Raw genomic sequence first — 16477 nt, forward strand, 5'->3', positions numbered from 1 at the left:
ACTCTGCTACACTGCCAACAGTTTACAGTTCAGTCTGATGTGTACTGCCATCAGAACAACACGGCCCAGCCAGACTGACCTATTTTGAGGAGCTTGAAGAAATTAGGGTTTGTGAATAAAAATTTCCTGATTAATGATGATTGTCATTAGAAAATGATCTTTAAACTCAACTGACCATCTAAAACAGGGAATTGTGTGTTATTGCAATATAAACAATATTCATAGGCTTCTATATCTTCTTTCCAGACCTGAGGATTAAAGGACCAAAGATGAAAAAGATGTTAGCCAAAAGATGAAGGTTACATAATACTTCATTCTGCCATTAAGTTCTGAATGGCACAGCAGTGTTAGCTCAAGGATCAGCTCTTGGTGGCATTGAACAGTCATCCAGTTTCCAGCTCAGATCTTTAACCACTGGACTACAGCACATTTGACAGATGCTTTTTATCCAGAGCTTTTACACGATTATATAGCTATGGTTTTGGGTGTTTTTCGCAGAGTCTCAGTGATATTACAGCAACTGCATGATTTCTGTTACAGCCTGGCTCCTCTGCTTTATCATATTATCTTATGATGAATATACGATTTGATCTTTAAGACTTCTTGAAAGGGTATTTTAAAAAGGTAGAGTGTCTTGTGTTAATTTTGATGGCAATATTTATAATGAACTCAACACACTTTGGTTCAGAGTAACTGAGCTAACGCTTTCTCTAAATGTAAATGAGAATAAAATGTTAATTACTGTTGCTCATCATGTTTAAGGAGAGTATTTGATAAAATAAAAATGTGCAGGTGTGCAGTATCCGTGTTCTCCAGCAGAGGGCGAAAGGGGAGGCAAACAAAAAGCAATGTGGACGACCTTATTTGTGATTTCGTATATCGTTACAATTTTATAAAGTTCGGAAGAAGCATGCTGATCTGCTTACATCGCTTCAGTGATCATCCTTCCGCCAGTCCAGTTTCACCGTTGTTTATTCAGATATCTCCAGTTATTAAAATAGTCCATGGGGTACGACTACAAGCAACCTTTGACATTGCTGTTGTCAGAAAACGGGATGAATATAAAATAGTGAAGTAGTGACACTGCCCATTAAGACTACATATCCAGCTGTCCCTTCCAAGATGTTATTCTGCACAAAAATCCTGATTTATAGGCTAACTGATATCTGATGAAATCACAAAGCATACACATAAGATAAAGACTATAGCTGTGTTCTGATTTCGGCTATAGCCTAAAGCGTCTCTCCTTTCTGCAAAATCTGTTCATCCGAACAGCTGAATCCTGGACAGTACTCAAAAAACAACCGAAAACTCATATCTTTCGAGTATTTAAAGTGATAGTTCACCCAAAAATGAAAGCTCTATCATTTACTCGCCCTCAAGTTGTTCAAGTTATATTTTTTTCCATACTATGGAAATCAATAGATAGTGAATTGTTGCCAACATTCTTAAAAATATCTGATGTAAATTACAACAGATGAAAAAAACTCATAGGCTACAGTTAGAAACAAAATGATGGCAGAATTTTAATTTTCAAACTATACCTTTAACTATGCTTAAATTTTTTATATTTGTGTAAGTGCCTACTCTAAATGAATAATATATATATATATATATATATATATACACACACACACACACACACATTTTGTAAGACTTCATTCTGTGCCACTGATTTCGCATGGAGATTCCTTTGCAAACACTGCAGAAATCGTTCAATGTAACTTCACGGTAATAATTAATTGTTTTTAAGAGATTTTTTCTTTAAATACTGTTCGTGCATTTATTTTTGTATCACACAATATCTCATATGTACTCGCGCCATCTAGTGGTCACTAACTGGTCACCACATTGTGTGCGTACGGATAGTCAACAACCTTAATACAATTCATTTCAGATTCATTTCAGATTCAACCACATTGTGCTAACAGTCCAAAACAAACAAGCATTCACGCAGGGGAAAGTGCAAAACTTTCTCTTTATCGAAACTGAACACACATTCAAATTAAACACCTGGAACCATTATAAACTTTCAATTTGGTTCAAACACTAAAAAAAGTCACAAAAGTACCACATATACAAAAAAAAAAGAAACAAAAAAAAGTTCCCCTTGTTTATGAAAAGCACACAAAGAGAAACTTCCTGTTTGATAAAATAAGATACAAAGCCAGCCTACTGACCTCTGTACAGATGTCACACTTCCAGCAATGTATATAATCTACATTTATGAGCATATGAAGTCATAGCTTAGTTAGTCCACTTAGCCAGTGGGGTTCTGTGACTAACTAGTAAAGGAAATGTTTGGCCTGGCGAGCTCAAAAACTTGTGTATATAAACTACACAACAGTACTGGAACAGTATTATGAATTTTGCTGTGAAAAATACTGCCACTATTGGAGTGTCATCAAAGATGGAGGCTGAAACCAAGTAAAAATTGCCATGACAGCTAAACACACTTCTTCATTTCACACACCAATCACTGCTGTACAGCAAAGCCATTTCCTTACACAGTGTCTCAGCTCTCTGTGTTCTTCATACCTCAAAATAGCGTACCTAAGAAAATCAAGTTTATGAACTAAAGGCAACTCTCAAAAACAATGTCTTGCTCAAAGTCTAGGATCATTAGAAAAAAATGGTTTGGCATTGTGCATAGTTAAAGTCTAAACAGAAGTGAGCGTTTTGTGCTCAGAAGCAGCAGCCGTTCAGCTTTCCCCTGAGTGTTTCTTATGATATGAGGCTGAGGAGGGGATTACAATGATAATCAATGATAATCAGACACATTTCAACACTGTTAAAATATCAGTCTAAAAAATGCAAATTTACATCTGGTATTAAAATGTTGATTTGTAAAGTGAAATGATAATGTGTGGAAAAAATTATCAGAATGTGAAATGTTTCAAACGTAGTGAGGTACACCTGGTTATATAAAAAAAATAAACTTAAACTAAAACCTGAAGCATACTTGTGTGTAGACAATGGAAATTTTGGGAACAAATAATAAATAGCTTGAGAAATAATCTCAGAAATCACATATTTGACTCAAATAGGTTTGTCTCTGTACCATATCCACAGATTTACACTCAGCATATGTGAAAGTGTACGAATGGTAAACAATGTCCCTCTACTTCTTTTGTCTTAATTTGCTTGTGCCTTCTGGGATTTGTACTTAAATAGCTCAAGTATTTTACGTTCTAACACTCAAACTGAGGATTCATCCTCTGGGTTGCTGGAACTGTTCCTTGGCATTGGCTTGAGCTTCTCTGTGCTGATACTGGAGGCAGCCTCTGACTTAACAGAGCTTGGGCCTTGCTCATCTTCATCATCAAGTGTATCAGGATAGATGACGAGGAAAGCCGCAGCAAGGAAACCAAGAAAGGAACCTCCTGCTGCTACCATGGGGATCACTCGAACCGTACCGACGGCGTCTACAACTGCACCGAGCGCCGATGCCACAAATATCTGAGAGATGTAGACCTGACACGTCAGGATGGCGCAGTCGATGCCAAAGCCTCGCCGTGAGTTTCCAGGGCTGTGATGAATGTACTATGACAATGTAAAAGAAAGATGAAAGAAGCTGATTGAGAGCACTGCTGCTGCGAGGAAAGTTGCTGTCACAAATCAAGTGCTACTGGCAGTGAAGATGAATTCTGGAAGAGCTTATCTTACAGATCTCTATCATACACACTACCATTCAAAAGGTCAGGAAGATTTTTTTTTAATCCTTTAATTTAGGAAGGACACTTTAAATTGATCAAAAGAATAAATTACATTTAAATTACATTACATGCATTATTTAGTGTATTTTTTGATCAAACAGCTGCAGCCTTGGTGAGTATAAGTGGCTAAAAGTCATTAATAATTAATTTGTAATAATTCTGAACTTTTGAATTGTAGTTTGAATTATTGGTAACATAATACATTTGGTTACACAAGTTAATAAAATGATACAGACCTCTTTGATTTCATGGTACTGTCCCAGCAGAGCATAAGGGCAGTATGACATGCTCATAGAGATGATTCCCATGGTGCTTATCATCACCATAGCTACATATACATTTGGAAAGATGGACATGATGGCTGTGCCCACTGCGTAGCCTAGAGTCCCCAACATATAGATGATTTTTATGCTTAGGTCGTAGTTGTTTAAGATCCTTTGGAGCACATCTGTGAAAAAAAAAGTTTCTGATTATTTGGTTTGAATAATATTTAAAATGCACACTGACAGAGAAATTGTATACAAAAAAGTTCACATAAAATAAAATGTTGCATAAAATGTGTAAAAAGGATTACAACAATTTTAATCTTAAATTGCAGGTAAATATAAAACTAAGAAAACAAACAACATTCTGAAGGAAATGCTATTTATAAAACATAAATGTTTAGAACCATCACAGCCTAAAAATCTGCTTATTCCATAATGTGGTCATGTGAGTGTCTAAATACAGAACTGAAACCTGATCACACCACTGGACGGAACAAAAATGTAATCCTCATCATTAGCCATGTTCTATCCAAATACAACACATAAACATAACACACACCTGAGCAGAGCGCAGCTGTAGCCGCATAGATCACAAGCCCCCAGCAGCCCATCTGCACGCCTTTACTGTAGTTCTGCAGGGCGGTGGAGTTAGCAGCAGCCTGGTTTTGAAAAACAACAATAGGATATCAAGAATAATCAGTACTACATATTGTAAAATAGAACCTGTATCATATCGACACTCATATTAGAAAAATAAATGGCATGCAATGTAGACTAAAAGTAACGCCTTGCTGGTTAAATAATTTGGTAATGTAGTAAAGACATTGTGAACACAGTCCACGTGACATCAGTGGTTCAACCATAATTTTCCGAAACTACGAGAATACTTTTTGTGCCCAAAGAAAAACAAAAACATGTCTTTATTCAACAATTCTTCTCTTTCGTAATGTCACATGGACTATTTTAACAATGTCCTTACTATGTTTCTGGGTCTGGAAACATTTCAGTTACATTGCTCTCTATAGAGCAGTGGTCGGCAACAGCTAATTATATCTCACAGGGAGATTATTTTGATAGCGGCTGGTTCTGAAATATATCTGTCATGACAGCAACAGTTACTCACAATCAGAGTTTGTGAGTGGAGCAGTGTGATTTTGACTGGAGCAAGGAGCGGATTTTTTTTTTTTAAAAGTCGGAGCATCATGGTTTTCACTCGCTCCAAGAGCGCTCCACCACCGCTCCATTACAAGTACAATTCATGCCAACAGCCCGTAATATAACTGCATATTTAGCTAGAATTCACATGTTAAACATATTTAGCTAGCTTTATAGACATGGATCACTCAAATCAGAAAGAATGTGAAGGATATGATGACGGCGATGGACATTAGTTCAGTTAACTTGTTTGTTCCTTCTCGATACTGAATATTTTCAGCTGAGCAGAAATCTGTAAGAAATGCATCGATCCGTAGGTAAAATAACTGACGAAAATGTACTGTTATGTTATGAACAGAACTGTGATATTTATCTTTGACTATGTTCTGGCCCACCATCTAGTGCCAATTTTTTTTTGCCCGATGCCAAACTTACTTGCCGACCCCTGCTCTAGAGGGTCAGAAAGTTCTCGGATTTCATCAAAAATTGCTTAATTTGTGTTACGGGTTTGGAACGACATGAAATTAATGACAGAATTTTCATTTTTGGGTGACCTATCCCTTTAAATCAGTGGTTTTCAAACCGGTTCTGCGAGCACCCTCAGCACTGCACATTTTCAACTCATCAGCTCATTAGTAGAGACCGCAAGACCTGAAATGGGTGTCAGATATAGGGGGACATACAAAATGTGAGGTGCTAGGGGTGCTTGCAGGGCTGGTTTGAAAACCACTGCTTTAAATAAACAGTTTTTATTTTATATTTCAGTTGACCGTTCGCAAAGACCTGTCCTCCTTAGTGACTGTTGCCATCCCCGAAAAACAATGCCGCTGTTCTGACGATTTGTGCTACCCTGTCAGATTTTGCTACCTCCCATTAAAACAGAAGGTAACATAATTTGATAGCGAAAATTGCTACCTATCAGATTTTGCTTCCAGCATGATATTAATAAGGTGTGAGGCTTTATTAACATGTACACCTACCCCAACCCTGAACCTACCCTTACAGTAGGATAAATACATAGGCAGAGATAAATACATCTGATAGGTAGCATTATTTGTCAGAACACCGGCCGTAGCTGTCGGGCAAGATGGAGGATAGCAGCGGGGGCACATAATATCTGCGTTCTGATTGGACAGATCTTTGCTGTCAATTACAGGACAAGATAAGAAACTCTTCTTACAGTTGGGTCTCCTTCAAAGATGACCTGGCCCATGAAATCCGTGTAGAACACAACTTGTGCGATCATGGAGAACCAGGTGAGCAAGTGACATACACACAAACGCCAGAGCTGGGGTGGCATCTTCAGCATGGACAACCAGAGCAGTTTGACTGTCGTACCGTCATCCCCATCCTCACTCTCTTCATCCTCCTCATTCCTGCGGGATGCAGAAATGCGACTTATCTGCAACTTTCGCCGTTCATGCCCTCTATCGATTTTGTCAATGTCATTTAGGCTTCGTGAAGATTTGATTGGCCCAGCCATGTTGCCGTAGCGCCTTCGCCATTGAAAGCCCACACGTCCGTGATAAGAGAAAGTGAAGGCGGGCTGGCGGTAGAAGGAAGGGGTGCGGCGACGCACTGGGACGCCAGATGGACGTAAACCGACTTTGCCTGGTTGATTGGCGGCATTCGCTGCTCCAGTGATTGGATTTCCAGAAACAGCAAAGCTTCCGTTTATGGTTTTGGCAGCTCCACAGATATGTTCCCCATTGCTATTGCAATTCTGTAAGTGGTGCTCAGTGCACTGACCTGCATGGCTGGTGTTGCGGCAATCCAATGTTGTTCCATCATATTGTAGACCCTGGAAGTCCTGGAATAAAGTCGGTTCGATGTCGTACAGAAACTGCCCATCGCAATCCAAGTCCAAGTCTGGGTCAAGCTCTACTGTTGCATCTGGCATGGCTAAAACAGAGTCACTTTTACTCCGTACTAGGTCGATGTTTAGAAAGTCTGTTGAAACATCCTGCTCAGAGCGGTCATCCTCGTGGGCTGAAAACGGCTCCTCTTCAGGGATCAGTTCTAGTTGAGGTATGAGACGAGTAGATGGAAAGCTGCCATAGAGCTGGACAGGAGGTGGCCTTTCTTCATCCTCATCCTTCGGTACCCCTGGCTGGTTGGGGTTATATAGATGCTCTTTGATGCTGAAAAGATGAAGCGTCGTAGAAATGATAAAGATGATGGCAGCAAAGAAAAAGAGGACCTGCTCCTGGGCTTTAAAAGCTCGACCTAGGAAGGTATTGGTCCAGTCCAGCCCTCCTAGCATGTAACCTAAAGCACCTCCCAGCCCTGAAAAACAGGAATTATATCAAATGTAATCACCATCCAGTATAATGTTAAGTGCACTACTGTTTAAAAATTAAAATTTTTATGTTTTTGAAAGAAGTCTCTTATGCACACCAAGGCTGCACTTGTTCAAAAATATAGTAACAACAGAAATGCTATTACAAATTACAATGTACATAACTGTTTTCTATTTCAGTATCATCTATAATATAATTTATTCCTGTGATGGCAAAGATGAATATTCACCAACCATTACTCTAGTGTTCTGTGTCACATGATCCTTCAGAAATCAATCTGATATGCTGATTTGGCCCTCAGGAAACATTTTTTATTATTATCAATGTTGAAAACAGCTATGTTGCTTAATTTTTTCTAAAGAATTTACTTGATATCTTTATAATATAAATATTTTTACAGTCAACTTTTATCAATTTAAAGTGTCCTTGCTGAAAAAAATAATCATTTATGAAAAAATCTTCCTGATCCCAAACTGCTGAATGATATTCTATAATCAATTATCTACGTAAGTAGAACATTTTTATTCTGATTAGATGTTTCCTAGCGAATAATTATCTTCTAAAACTTTAGGTTTTTTAAAGAGTTGAAAAGGGTTCAAGTATGATGCTAAAGAACACAGTGTCTCTTCCAGTTCAGATCAATTTATCACTCCCAGTCCCAGAATATACACCTGCTGAGAAAGCATGGATATTTAGAGCCATGTCCTGTTCCTCGGTATCAGCCACATCCAGGAGGTAGGCTCTGATTGGTCCATCCAAAGCATCAGCACAGAAGTCTAAAACCACCACACCAACAACGGTCAGCACAATCCCAACCGGTTGATTACTGGGAACATCACCCAGAGACAGACCTGATTGACACAAAGATTCAAATAAACTGTAAGGAACAATCATTTATAAAATGCAAAAGTTTGTATGAGTAATATAATAATATAGTCATGGGTCTCCTATTTAAACAATGGTGACTTGTAATTCTGTAGATATCTGTCGTGTTTAAATATTATCTAAATACATAAAATAATTACCTATAAGAGATCCATTAAGAAATAAGGCCACTCCTATTAACACTCCAATACATAGTGCCAAAATGAAGGGTCTCCTCCGACCCCATTTCAAAGTGCAACGGTCACTTGCTGAGCCAATCAGAGGAGTGAAAATTAAACCCAAAATAGGGCTGAGGAACCAGGTTAAGCTGTAATACTGCTCTGGGAGACCTGCAAAAAGAAACGGACTGGGATCAATTCAATTCCAAAGTTCAGGGAGATCAAAACTATATTTTTTAATAACCACTTTTTGATTAAATATACCAATATGGCGACTTAAGCAACCCAGCTGAAACAGATAACCAGGCAGGTTTCAGCATGTCTGCAGTTCATTAACCTGTCATTTACAACACTATAAACCTTTCACATAGGAGAACTAAAACTGTGTCACAGTAATGAAGCAATCAAACTGCCTCTGGCAATAAATTTATTATCAAATGCAATGACATGGCATGAGAAAACTGAAAAGAATATTTGGGATTATTTGTTAGTGATGATTAATAGCAAATCGTTTTAACAGCTAAGGGAATTTTCCAAGAGTCTGGCACACAGAACTCGTGCCAGGACTGATGACATGCTAAAACCCAAACACTTGATTACTCAAGTGAAACTTAAATGTCAAACTTCTCCTTTTTCAAGAGGTCCAAAAGAACTACAGGTCATGTGTGTAGACGGATGACAACTGAGAATGTGAGAACAGAAAGTGCAGACAAAACAGACATGTCACATGTCAAATTTGCAGATGAGAACTCTTCAGCTTTAAAGATAAACAACTATCCAACCGCATTCAAACCTCTGTGGATCAGGTTAAAGTGCAGTATGAAGTAATGAAGTAATCAGCTTGTATTATAAAGCAATAACACTCAGTGTTACAACTCCCAAGGGCCAGAACTTAAAGAGATGGTTTTGTCAATACACACAGCATTTAATGTATAACAGGATAGAATTTCATCCTGTTTACTCTGAAAACAGACTCTGGTTGATTGCCTATTAAACCACACTTAAAATTGCAATTATGTTACCTTTTTTTCTTTTTTTTTTAATCAAGTAGGCCAGTTGAGTTTTTAAGGGACACATATATTTTGCCTAAACATGCACATTAAAGCGACATAAACTGATTGTTTTAGGTTACGATAAGCTAAATTTTTAGAGTTTAGTGGATGGATATTTAAGATACATTCAGCCATTAAATCTACTAAAACTGCTTTTGGTATGAGATCAGAAGGCCTTTAGAGCAATTCAAACCTTTTGTTATGTTAACCCTTTAGTTTCCTGAGAGGATCTATTGACATTGATCTTATTTAAAATAGACGGAAAACTGAGAGAAAGAGAAATGCGCGGACACACACATTCTCTGCATTCCATGCAAACGCTACCTCGTCCATTTTTGCATGCTACTGTGGAAACAAACATCCCTCCATCTTATTACTATGACACAGGGTAGGCATTGGCACAATAGAGAATCTTTACCTAATCCAAAGGAATGTCCCTGTTCAATGATTATGAATAGAGGCCTTAAGCCTAGGATGAATTTAAAACACTAAATTACCCATTTACCTTCTATTTATAGATAAGTGTGCATGCCTGTTGAGCATCAGTTTTATCTACATCTAAAAAATGCTTAAAATATCAAAATTTTGTCATTATAATATGTGCCGTAAAATAGTGCAGTAAAATTATTTTTTTTTAAAAACGTCACAGCCTAGATATTTTTACAATTATATTTGTGTGATTATATCTTCTACGAAACATAAAAGCAGATATTTTGAAGACTGAAAGTCAATAGGGTCTAAAACAACATTAGAACCCACTAAGGTCCAAAAAAAAAAAAAAAAGAGATAAAGGTTTGGACATGACATGTTGACATGTTAAGAGATAAATTAGGACTTTCTGTCTACAGACATATGAAGGAAATGAATTAATTTAAGTTGTCAAAAGGTTTGTTGGGAAAACAGTTGATTACTGACCTAGCTGCAACAGCACAGGAGTGACTAGTGCGGTTTCCATCGCATAGCAGAACTCCCTTCCGAACATGACTGCACCGTGCATGACCCATAACCGCTTTGGGATGTGGTTTACAGAATCCTCACTGGCTGAGTCTTCTGACATCTCCACTTCCCGCTCTTTCTCCTTCTCTGCATTCTGTCCACCATTCGAATCCTTTTCTTGTACGACCACTTCCAGCACTGGAACGGACTCAGTGACAGCGTTCTTGGGTGCCATGCTGGCCTGCATATACAAAGGTGGCGTCTGGGGTCTTGATCCAGAAACGTTTCCTGTGGTACTTACCCCTCACAAGTCCAGACTGTATTCTCCTCACACCGATCTTTCATAATCCACAGCAGGCTTCTTATTATAAAACACCCGCAGTAAAAAGATAGGTCATGTTGTTCCATATATTTCAGTGAGAGATCTACCAACCATTGCAATTAATCCTAGTCCATATAGAGCTTTGTTGGTGTAACTCACGAGTCATGTTTTCATGAAAAGAAAGAGGGAAATGGGGGAGGGTATGGAGAGCAGAACAGGTGGATGTTCCTCTCTGTGCTTCCATGGAATTACTTATTAATCTAGATGAGAGGGAGAGAGAGAGTGGATGAGAGACAGACAGAGAGAGAGAGAGAGAGAGAGAGAGAGAGAAATCTTGGCATTAACAAGTGATGTCCAGAAATATCAAGGCAGTGGAAAAAGGTCAGTGAAAAACAAGATGGGGAAAAATGCTGGCATTGCAACAGTAAACATAGTTTAAGCAGAAATCTGACTTATTTTGCATATCTGTAGTCCCAGGAGAAAGGAAGATGAAATAATAAAGTGACTAAATTAGGGAAAAGGCTCTGAAAAGATAGGAGAATGTAGATACGTATTCTTAAGATAACATTTTAAAGCCTTAACTGAGAAAAAAAGTGACCATTTCCAACACTTCATCAAATTATACATTATATATTACAAATTATGTAACGTTACATATATTAAAAGAAAACAGAGACATATTTTGGAATTATTTCTGCCAGTTTTCATTTGAATGTTGTATCTCGCATAACCTCAAATATCTGTTGGCACCATCTTAGGCCTCGTTTACACTCCCTGTTAAATGTGACCCAATTCCGATTTTTTGCTCATATGTGACACAGATCGGATCTGTTCTATAACAGTGTAAACGGGAAAAAACACATGCATTCGAATATTTCAAGATTGGTTTCAGGCCTCATTCATATGTGGAAATAAATTGGATATAAATCAGATATGTGTCAATGCGACTGTCGTGTAAACAGGCAGATCGGATTTTCTGAGGCATTGCGTTCTGTAGCCTACGTCATTAAAACTGCGACAATTTGGTACTTCTCCGCGGTTTAACGACGTCATATGTGACCCGTGCTGGCAAAATGAGTGTAAATTAGTGGTGGAAATTCTGATTCTTTCAAGAGATTCGTTCATTTTCAGTTCGTTCACCAAAATGATTTGTTCAGATTCGTTCACTGATTCGTTCAGTGACCATTTCTTCATATTACGAAAAAATACGCCAGCAGGTGGCGAAAAAGAGTGTCTTATGTGTTGTCTTAAGGCAACGAACCTATTCACTTGTTACAAAAACTGATTTGGCTTTATTAAAATGGGTGCATAATCGCATTCAATAAATAAAAAAAAGTCTAAATAAGTTGTTCAGATGAACAAAGCACGAGGTTTTCTTGCATAATTAACATTTTAATTGTTTGGTCAGACAGTTCATATATTATATATTCACATTTATAAATCGGGGATTAAACGTGGAGTTATGTTCTGTATGCTAAATATGAAAACAAGCGTATGTGCACAGTACCTATAACTGCGCTTTGCTTTTTGAGAGATTGACAGATGGCCGACTGACCCGGTTTACTCTCATTCATTTCATTCAGGAACGAGATGTATCAATTCATTAAACTCGTTCACGAACGACATGTACCAGTTCAGTCATTTCATTCATGAACGAGATGTACCAAATCATTCAACTCGTTCACGAACGACAAGATCTCTCGATTTAGTTCAGACTCATATGAAACTCATTCAGTGAAGGGCGTATTCGTTCACTACATTCAACAAATCACATGCTTAGTCACATCTCATACTCGAAGGCTATTGGCTCGAGGTTGAGTAACTCTTTGACAGGATGAAACAGTTCACAGAGCTACGGTCCACCGAGCTGCGGATGTGCTGCTAACTGCACCGCGCTGCTCTGAAGGGAGGAATTTCAGTGAACGAGAAATATGAGTCAATGGATTACATGAACGAGAACGATTCGTTCACCTAAAAGATTCGTTCAAAAAGAACGATTAGTTCACGAAAGACACATCACTAGTGTAAATTTGCACGGGCTATTTTGAGCTACAGGCATAAAAAAAACCCCTCTTTATTTGTACATTTTCTCCGCTCGCTTCTCGTAATGACTGTCACCCTAAGTGCGTGCATATAACGGCGCGCGATCCCGATAAATACACACAGAATTACAGTATTTCAAAATTCACGCAAACATCTGCTCGTCTTAAGTGAATGCTTTGGGAACTGTTGGGGGAAAACATCTGATGTGTAACATTATATTAGATCGATGCATTACAGCATAGGACGTCTGTATCATTATCATAATGTTAAACTAACAATAAAAGAAAAGAGGGAATCACTGCTGCACTTCATTGAACTGCTTTTGTAGTTTTAATAATACATTTATTTGTAATGAATACACTTAAGTTATTTTTTTACATTTTATTGTTTTTCGTACATGAATGCTTTAGTTTAGATATAAAATGATAAAGGTAATGCATTATTTGTTTCTTTGTAGGCTATTTGTTCTACTGTTTTGTTTATTTTATATATTTTTTTGCATATTTTCCTATTTATAATAGCAAAGATAAAAGAAAAAAAATGTATTGTAATTATTCATATAATAATTAATAATAAGAAAAGGTGGAGGACTTCACTATCGACTTCAAATGGGTGTGATTCGGTCATTTTTTGTCCGATTCCAACAAATCATTCTGAAGGTCTTTTAATGGAGAATTTAATTTTTCCCAAAAAAAATTTTTTTTTTTTTTTTTTCTGTTTTCAGTTTGACTCGTTTTGTCAGCACAAGTCGCATTATTCTTATGAGGAAGCACATGTAGAGGCGGTAAATGACAACAACGCATGCGCGATGTTTCAGATGGAATGGCAAGTGTAAACCATAGACTGTGGTGTAAACCATAGACTGTATAAAAACAGGTGTAAATAAATTAATCGGATATGGATCACAATTGAAAGAACGTGTAAAAATCGGATATAGGCAACAAATCAGAATTGGGAATCAAGACCTCCAGTGTAAACGAGGCCTTATACTATCGTATGGACTTTTTAAAACAAGAAAACTACTTATTTGACACATTTTTGAAATGCAAATCTACAACAACAACGCGATAAAGTGATAAATAAGAGCAATACGTGCCATCTTTTGTCGATATACCATCCCACACGGATTTCGGAAAGCTCTCCAGCAGCTTACAGTTGCTATGGTTACAGTACGTCATCAAGCGAACGCGACTGTTTGCAAATTTCTATTTGTCAAATACACAAGCTTTAAAGAATTTTGAAAACGCCTATATGCACTTTTAAATCTACTTACACCTTCCACAGTCATATGGTGAAGGCAGCAACAGTGTGTAAAGTTCCAAAGGTCGTTTTAAATGAGTTAGAATTACACAATCGCGCGCAGTTGTAGCACTAAAAAAAAAAAACGTGTGCTGTATTAAAGCCATTTACATAAGAGTTTTCCGTAAAAGATAATGGTGGATGAGCAGCTGATATTATAAAACTAATTTATTCTAAATTATTGTATGCTCGGATATAATTATTTAATAAGTAAAAATTTAAAAAATAATTAAACTGAAGCAAGTGAAATAATTTCAACATATATTTACAATAGTTAGGCTACTAATTTGGTAACAAGACACGTGAAAATCTCCCACATGTAATAATTATAAACATATCCTACCTCGTTAAGTAGCTACCTCGTTTCATCTGACGTAAAAATGATCCTTTTAACCCAGAAATATTGTCCCAGATCAAGTGTAGTAGACAGGTATACTCAAACTGAAGTGACACATACAGGGACAGAGCCTTTCAGAGTTTTACTTGCTGGTTACATGAGACGCCCGTGATAACAGTCCGCCCTGTGCACTACACTGATAAGGCTAAGTTACACCCAGAGGCTTCTGGTAGGTAACATCCCCCCCCAGAGCAGCCCAGGCCTGCTGTTACAGGAGTCAGGTGGGCGAATGGACACCTCTGTCAGAGACTGGCGTGAAAATGTGACAAGCAGACGAGGGGACAATATATAGGACGACAAGTCATCTGTTATTAGGGGATGGGGACGTGGCGAAGAGGTGCCTTTCGCTGAATCACGTGCAACAATCTTTAAAGAAGCCTATTATTGAGCTCAAATCATGCCTAAACATGTACGGTTTCCTGTTTGTGATTGGAAGTGCGCCTGGAAACCAAACATTAAACCCAGGCATTTTCAGTTAACAGCGTAATATTTTAATGTTAGACACATAAACAACCTCGCTGGCTAAAATAAACGGCAATAACGTTACCAAATCACCATAAAAAACCCGTTCCCTGTAATTTTTCCTGGATTCAAAGGATTGCCAGATCATCAGACTGTTGCATAGTATTTTGGATACTTCGCATCATACACACGATAATCGTGTTACCAACTCTATCACTAGGGAAGGGTGAAGTGACTGGAAAAGTGAGCGAGCAAGTTGCAATAATTATGTATTTGGGATTTTGCTTAACTTTATATGAATCATCAGTCTGATTGATGCTTAAACAGTCTGTTAGCCCGGACTGCTAGCCTGCTAATTAACTTGCTTCTACACTGAATTTAACGGATACCTTCGGTTCCCGAGCACGACGAACGGTCCGATTCATAACAGGCATCTTCATTTATGGACAAAGAAAGAAGAAAGAGCATCCACAGTTAAATGGAGAAAGATGTTAAAGAGCCAAATGTACCTGCTCTCAGGTCGCGGATGTACTGCATCTTTTGTCTGCTCGTGGTTGCCAGTTGTTACGCTCTACAAATCCCCCTCATCAGCAGTGATGTAATATCGCAATGTCAAAATCTGTGAACTAAAACCTAGAAGCCACGAACACTTTTAGTCATTACTTATTATTTAACAATGTCATAAAGAGGTAAATGATGTATCTTAATGTGATATTTGATAATATAATATTATGCAACAAAATAATAAGGCAAATTGAGAACGTTATTTGACAGATTAGATACGTGTTATAGAGTTTAGATAAAATACTACACTTAGTATTAAACTTCTGCACCTGGTTCAGCCTGAATTGCTTAAGAAACGCTATTGAAACCTTTATTTGTAGATAATTTTATTATGATTTTCTTCTGAACTTTTCATAAGGTCTGTGGTTAACATTATTTGAGAAAAAAAAAAGTTTACTCATCAAAATCAATGATTAGGCCTTATTTGGCCTAAAACTTTAGCACTATATACTTTTGCTTATTTTTGCCTAAAAAGCCTTATGACATTACATTTTTTAAATTAATATATTTATGTATAGTTTCAGTCAATTACTGTTCTATAGCAGGGGTTTTCAAACTGGTATCTGGGGCCACGAGAGGATTATTGGGGGGCTGTGGAAATTTGAGGGGACAACTTTAAAATTTATTTTGAATTTATTTATTTATTTATTTTTTTGTGAAAAGTGTCATGGAAATAAATTTGTTTCTCTGCAGGTGTACAAATACTCTTCAAATTTTTTGGGACAGTTTTTTTTAATAGAAAACAAATATTTGAATTTGTAATAATATTTCACAATATTACTGTGTGGTTATGGATTGTTTTTTTTTTTAAGAAATGAATGCTTTTATATATCAAGGACACATTAATCAAAAGTGACAATAAAGACATCTGGAATGTTACAAAAGATTTATATTTTAAATGGGCACCAAATCAAAAATATTA

The 16477-nt window shown here is 37.3% G+C and overlaps 1 protein-coding gene across 4 annotated transcripts; it reads right to left on the minus strand.

Annotated features, from left to right (window-relative positions):
- Positions 1-2440: 2440 nt before the first annotated feature.
- slc45a4b (solute carrier family 45 member 4b) lies at positions 2441-15642 on the minus strand. 4 transcript variants are annotated; one of them, XM_042741205.1, is made up of 8 exons: positions 15501-15642; positions 10448-11050; positions 8463-8651; positions 8109-8288; positions 6318-7423; positions 4542-4641; positions 3953-4164; positions 2441-3543 (listed from the first exon to the last, which is right to left on the minus strand). In XM_042741205.1, the coding sequence occupies exons 2-8, from the start codon at positions 10713-10715 to the stop codon at positions 3199-3201; spliced, it is 2400 nt and encodes a 799-aa protein (XP_042597139.1). In that variant the 5' UTR covers positions 10716-11050; positions 15501-15642; the 3' UTR covers positions 2441-3198. The 4 variants fall into 4 exon arrangements, with proteins under 4 accessions (XP_042597139.1, XP_042597140.1, XP_042597141.1 ...); XM_042741206.1 differs by having other exon boundaries at positions 15381-15519; XM_042741207.1 differs by lacking the exon at positions 15501-15642 and adding an exon at positions 14492-15328.
- Positions 15643-16477: the final 835 nt, after the last annotated feature.

The sequence above is a fragment of the Cyprinus carpio genome, chromosome B16, assembly GCF_018340385.1.
Source record: "Cyprinus carpio isolate SPL01 chromosome B16, ASM1834038v1, whole genome shotgun sequence".
NCBI classification, from domain to species: domain Eukaryota; kingdom Metazoa; phylum Chordata; class Actinopteri; order Cypriniformes; family Cyprinidae; genus Cyprinus; species Cyprinus carpio.

Coding starts and splice junctions, on each gene's coding strand:
- slc45a4b (XM_042741205.1), bottom strand. CDS start 10,715: ATGCAGGCCAGCATGGCACCCAAGAACGCTGTCACTGAGTCCGTTCCA. Junction 4,165..4,541: donor TACAGCTGCGCTCTGCTCAG/GTGTGTGTTATG, acceptor TTTTTTTCACAG/ATGTGCTCCAAAGGATCTTA. Junction 3,544..3,952: donor AGTACCATGAAATCAAAGAG/GTCTGTATCATT, acceptor ACATTGTCATAG/TACATTCATCACAGCCCTGG.